General features: G+C 46.0%; 1 protein-coding gene across 1 annotated transcript; it reads right to left on the bottom strand.

Moving 5' to 3' along the window:
- Positions 1–289: 289 nt before the first annotated feature.
- On the bottom strand, positions 290–5707 carry LOC142317210 (uncharacterized). Its single transcript, XM_075353309.1, has 2 exons — positions 5603–5707; positions 290–5407 (listed from the first exon to the last, which is right to left on the bottom strand). Exon 2 carries the CDS (start codon positions 5200–5202, stop codon positions 739–741), a length of 4464 nt encoding a protein of 1487 aa, XP_075209424.1. The 5' UTR covers positions 5203–5407; positions 5603–5707; the 3' UTR covers positions 290–738.
- Between the last annotated feature and the right edge of the window lie 821 nt (positions 5708–6528).

The following is a 6528-nucleotide window of genomic DNA, read 5'->3' on the forward strand; positions in this document are numbered from 1 at the left end:
CAGCTCACTGAAGCCCCAAGTGCCAGCCCTCAAGAGCACAGCTGTTCTGGCACCCTCAATCTGTGCGTTGGAAGACGAGTTGACAGACAGCTTAACTCTTTCCCATCAATGCATTGACTCGGACGCTGGGGGTCCTTTACAACTTTTATTAATGAGATCAGTGTAAAACTACAAGAAATAAATGAAAATACTAAGTACAACATACAACATATCTGAGTTACATAGCATTCCATTTGATACAGGACATGCAGGGTAAATGCACTACATGGCGAATACATATTAGCTAATGACAGGATAATACTTGCAGAACAGACCAACTACATTATAATTTTGATGAGCCCTAACCAGGGGATCATAACTCACCGACTGTGCTATGTAGAGGCAAACATAAGGAGCAGAGATCTGGAGAGATATTCAGCATGCAGAATGTGTGTGTTCATGTAACTGAAATGGCTGCTGAAGAAGAAGGGGCAGAGCCTATGCAAGGTCTGATGGGTAACTACATAAGCCTTGGTAGGACAATTTTCATTGCACAGTAACCAGTGAAACATTAAACTAACTGCAGTAAGACAACATTGTCAACAGATGGCGCTGTTGGATATCACTGGACAAGTGGACAGTATCAATGTCAATTACTAAATGTAATCTTATTACTTGGCATAATAAAATAATTATATGCATTTCTATGAAGGCATGACACTCCCCGTCTGGCATCCGGGGGAATGCCACAAACTTAAACTAGAGCAATAGAATAAGTTCAGATACAGGTCTAAGAAACAGCTTTCCACTTTGCTTGGGAATCTTGATTTCCACTTTCCTGACCTGTCCGTCTTGACTTGGGAAGACCTTGGTTACCAATCCTAGAGGCCACTCGTTCCTTTTAGACTGAGTGTTCTTCACTAGGACGACATTCCCAGGTTTCATGTTGGGTCTACTATCTTGCCATTTGTCTCTTGTCTGTAATGTAGAGAGATATTGTTTTCTCCACTTAGTCCAGAAAAGGTCTGCTAACATTTGAACTCTTTTCCATTGAGATTTGTACAAGTCTTTTGTAGTAAACTCTCCAGAAGTCGGCATACTCACATTAAACTTCTGGGTGAGGAGAGTTGAAGGGGTGAGCAGAGATAGGTCATCAGGGTCATTGGATATGGGAACCAGTGGTCTGGCGTTCATTATAGCTACTACCTCGGCCATGAAGGTTGTTAGAGTCTCATGAGTGAGCTTCGAAGGACCAAGTTGCAGAAAGATGGAATCGAGGCTTCTGCGAGCGATGCCGATCATGCGCTCCCACACACCTCCCATATGAGATGAGTGCGGTGGGTTAAAGGTCCACGTACAACCTAGTTCTGAAAGACGTCTTTCTACTTGGTTAATGTCCAGATTTGAGGGAATCTTTAGTTCACCACATGCTCCTACAAAGTTAGATCCTCTGTCAGAGCGTATATGCTTTACATGTCCTCTGAGAGAAATGAATCGTCTGAAGGCATTTATGAAGCTGGATGTGTCCATTGTCTCAATGACTTCTATGTGTACGGCTCTAATACTCAAACATGTGAACAAGACGGCCCAGCGCTTGCTGTTTGCATGTCCTCCCCTAGTCTGACGTGTGACAACTGACCAGGGACCAAACACATCGAGGCTCACGTTAGTAAAAGGAGGTTCGGTACTCAAACGGTCTGCTGGTAGGTCTGCCATTTTTTGGGATTGACAAGAACCACGGAGTTTCCTGCAGATGATACATTTGAAGATGACTCTACTCACAAGTCGCTTAGCTCCTGTTATCCAGAAACCCGCTTCCCGTAGGGCTCCTTCAGTTATCAAGCGCCCTTGATGTCTAACCTGTGCGTGATAATGCTCAACCAGCAGGAAAGCAACATGGCCATGAGGAACAATGATTGGAGTACACTCGTCATTTTCAAGCTTTGCATTTGAAATTCGTCCCCCGACTCTCAGCAGTCCTTGAGTATCCACAAACGGGTCCAGTTTTTTAAGGGGACTATCTTTTGGGACACTTCTGTGGTTCCGGAGGGACTCTAGAGTCTGGGTATAAGCTTCATGCTGTACACAACAGATGATTGCGTGTTTGGCTTGCGTGAGCTCTTCTACTGTGTAAGCTTTATGACAACGATGCCAGCCTTTGCATGGAGCTGGTCTCGACTGTCTGTTTTTAAAGGATCTAATGACATGGATCAGGCAAGTCAAGGCTCTGTAGGCCGATCTACAGGTAGAGAATCTGAGGAAGCGGCGAGAATCAAGGTGCCTGTTGGTGATCGTTGTGCTAAGTGTGGAAACTTGAGGCCGTAGCTCTACATCTGATTCTGGTTCGAAGAGTTCATGTGTATGTGTCTCGTGAGCAGTGGGTACTGGTTGATACAGAAATGCAGGTCTGACTAGCCAGTTAGTGTCTTTGAGGCGTGGTGCCGATACCGCTCTGGTTGCATGGTCTGCAGGATTTTGGTCGGTTGGTATTTTGAATATTTTGTCCATGAAAGCAAAGAAATGTACCTCCATTTCTGGCTTCTTTGAGAAACTTGGCTTTAAGTAGGTAAGGCGCTTTAGTGCCATCTCTTTGTTGTTAGGAAGACGGGGTCTTTGTGGCTTGAATGGTAGTGGAGCCACCCAGCTGTCGTTTTCATCCTTGTGAAATCCTTGATCCATTATCTCCAGGAAGGTCTCATCTTCAATGGAATGGGCTAGTTTATAATCTTCTTTGGTCTTTTGAAAGACAGCGCACCCTAGATGATCTTTGTCTCCGTCGCACAATTCATCCATGGCGTATCTGTCTTTCCCACCATTTAAGTGTGCTGAATTGGTGAGATTCTCCTTCACTAGGAATTTGTTGGGGCAGGGTAGGAAAAAGGATGGACGGCCACTCTCCAATGTGTTCGTGTAGAGAGATTGGACGTTGTTCGGCTTGTGAGCATTCCCGAGGCAGACGTCCCCTATAACTACCCATCCTAGATCTAGCTTCTGAGCGTAGGGCGAGTTATGAGGACCGTTTATCTGTTTCCTCACCTTGTGAACTCTGATGATGTCTCTCCCCAGCAAAAGGACCAACTTGGCTTGGGAATTAAGTGCAGGAATGAGATGCGCTATGTTTCTCAAATGGGGATGGTGTAGTGCCGCTTCTGGAGTGGGTATCTCTTCTCTATTGTTCGGGATGGCATTGCACTCGATTAATGTAGGAAGGGGTAAGGATGTCTTCCCATCTAGGGATTCGATTTGATAACCTGTTGCCCTCCTGCCAGATTCTTCACTCACTCCTGTACATGTTTTCAGTGAGTAGGAGCAGCTAAGTCCCTTGATTCCAAAGATGTCAAAGAAAGCTGAGCTGGCGAGTGATCTATTACTCTGGTCGTCGAGTATAGCATAGAGTTTAACCGCTTTTTCTCTGTAGCCCATAGGGTAAACTGTAACCAGACAGATCTTTGAGCAGGATTTGTTAGTGAGACCTTCTCCACAAACTTGAGTGCACTGGGGTGACACTTCAGGAGGTGTACTCTCTGTCTCCTCCCCGCCGTGCTCTGTAAGTCGGTCGATGTGCGTGGAATTCTGTGGGGCTGGTTCTGGGTGTAGAACTGTGCTGTGCTCTTGACTGTTACACTCCGAACAAGTGATACTGGCATTGCAGTCTCTAGCTAAGTGAGATGTGGATGCACAACATCTGTAACATATGTTGTTTTCTCTGAGGAAGATTCTACGGTCTTTAAGAGATTTTCCTCTAAAACTCCTGCACTGTTGCAGTGGGTGAGGCCTTTTGTGTAGGGGGCACTCTTTGTCTGGGTCAATTGTTAGTGACCCTTCAGGTTCTGTTGTACTGTGGGTCTTGCGTGATGAATCTGTAGCAGACACATTAGTTTTGTGTACAGTGATAGGTGAGCCTCGAGGGTTGCGTACTGGAGCAGGCTTACCTGTTCGTGGGTTGATGGGATCTGCGGTGGAAAGGTCAAAGCTGGGATCATTCCTGATCTTGGCTTGCTGGCGCACAAAATCTACGAAGACATGGAATGGAGGAAACGGCACGTTGTGACGTTGTTTGTAATCTGAACCCCGGTTCAACCATTTCTCTTGCAGACTGTAAGGCAACTTATTCACTATGGGTTTAATACCTCTGGCTGCATCTAGGGACGCGAGGCCTGGCAGGTCTCCTTCAAACTTGGCGACTTGGAGTTCTACCAAGAGGTCGCTCAATTCTCTTAGCATGTGAAAGCTCTTATTAGAGATCTTGGGAAAGTCCTCCAACCTTTTGAAGAGGGATTCTTCTATCCTCTCTGAAGAGCCATAGCACTCATCAAGTCTCTCCCATAACAGGCACAAACCTTTGCTCGGGTGGTTGATGCTGATATCCCTGATGCGTTTTGCATGTTCTGCTGATTCGTTTCCTAGCCACTTGACCAAGAGATCGATCTCTTCATTGGCAGAGATGTCCAGGCCGGCCGTGGCGTTTCTGAAGGAAGCTCTCCACGCTCTGTAACTTTCAGGACGGTCGTTAAACTTTAAAAGACCTTTGGTGAGTAACTCACGGCGTGCGAAGAACTTGAGGAAATCTGGTAGCTCTTGATTTCTGAGAGGGTGGTCCTGATACATGTTGCTATGATGAGGTCCCAGTGAGTTATTGTTGCCATCAAATACGTTGTCGCCATGATAGTCACCATCGGGGTCCTCCATTTTGGGACGGTTCGCTGTGTAATAGGAATCTACAAACTTGGGTGCAGGTGACACTGATGGTGTTAGGTGGACGGAATTACCTTCATGCTTAACATGGGATGTTTGTTGAATGAAGGTTGATGGCTGAATGGCAGGATTAAGTCTCTCTCTTGGAGCTGAATGTAGACGGTCGTCTGATGCGGTATGCTTTAGTACGTAGTCTGAAGTGCGTTGTGAGATATCCCGATGACTGAGTTCGGGTCCGAGCCTTAACCTGAAACTTTTACTGTCGCTGCGTGCTGCTTCTTCTAAAGCCTGTACTTCAGCTTCTGCTGCTGCTGCTTCTGTGTCTACAGCAAGTTTTGCAAGGTCGGCTTCTAGACGTGCTTTTTCTGTCTTTAATTTCAACTCTTGTTCAGCAAAGGCAGCTCTCACTTTGGCGGCTTCCGCCTTCGCCCTGGCGGTGGCAATTGCAGCGCTGCTCACAGACTTCCTTGAAGCTGACGAGCTTACATGGGAGCGTGTTACATAAACTTCAGATCCTCTATCTGACATGGTGTCTGTATGCGGCTTGACTGCTCTCTGATAGAAGTCGGCGTCTATGCTTCAACCCCGTTAATAGCAGTCGTTTTACTGTTCTGGCACCCTCAATCTGTGCGTTGGAAGACGAGTTGACAGACAGCTTAACTCTTTCCCATCAATGCATTGACTCGGACGCTGGGGGTCCTTTACAACTTTTATTAATGAGATCAGTGTAAAACTACAAGAAATAAATGAAAATACTAAGTACAACATACAACATATCTGAGTTACATAGCATTCCATTTGATACAGGACATGCAGGGTAAATGCACTACATGGCGAATACATATTAGCTAATGACAGGATAATACTTGCAGAACAGACCAACTACATTATAATTTTGATGAGCCCTAACCAGGGGATCATAACTCACCGACTGTGCTATGTAGAGGCAAACATAAGGAGCAGAGATCTGGAGAGATATTCAGCATGCAGAATGTGTGTGTTCATGTAACTGAAATGGCTGCTGAAGAAGAAGGGGCAGAGCCTATGCAAGGTCTGATGGGTAACTACATAAGCCTTGGTAGGACAATTTTCATTGCACAGTAACCAGTGAAACATTAAACTAACTGCAGTAAGACAACATTGTCAACAGATGGCGCTGTTGGATATCACTGGACAAGTGGACAGTATCAATGTCAATTACTAAATGTAATCTTATTACTTGGCATAATAAAATAATTATATGCATTTCTATGAAGGCATGACAACAGCTACGCTTCACATAGTGAGTAGGACCCTAACAGCTTCAAGCCACGGGGCCACAAACAGACAACTAAATTGTGCACGGAAGTAGGCTCCGGAATACCAAGTGACACCGGTGGAAGCGAATACCTGAACGGGCTCCCCACAGTGACTGGTACAAAGAGAATTTGGTTTACTTGCAGCGTGTGTGTTTCCTTTATAATCCTCATCCAGCTCCACGACTACCCACAGTGAGTACCTGGTCATCTGCACCCTGGTCTCCCAAATAACCACCAACACCCCTGAACCCTGGGCCATCCCTACCTGTGGAGGGACTAACATCAGGCTGCTTAGCTCCATCTGCCCCGGTACTCCTTACAGCAGCGGCGGTACTCCCATTACCGCAACCCACAGGTGGCGTCATAAACTTATCCCCTGTAAATACCCCCTTTCACAGATCATAGTGTCCGCCAAGCCGGGTCCGGGCCCCTCGAGCCACCACAATCCCAAATCCGAGCAGCCCGACCAATAATAATAATAATAAGTTTTATTTCTATAGTGCCAACATATTCCACAGCGCTTTACAATTCAGAGGGGACATGTACAGACAACATG

The sequence above is a fragment of the Anomaloglossus baeobatrachus genome, chromosome 6 (assembly GCF_048569485.1).
Source record: "Anomaloglossus baeobatrachus isolate aAnoBae1 chromosome 6, aAnoBae1.hap1, whole genome shotgun sequence".
Classification (NCBI taxonomy): domain Eukaryota; kingdom Metazoa; phylum Chordata; class Amphibia; order Anura; family Aromobatidae; genus Anomaloglossus; species Anomaloglossus baeobatrachus.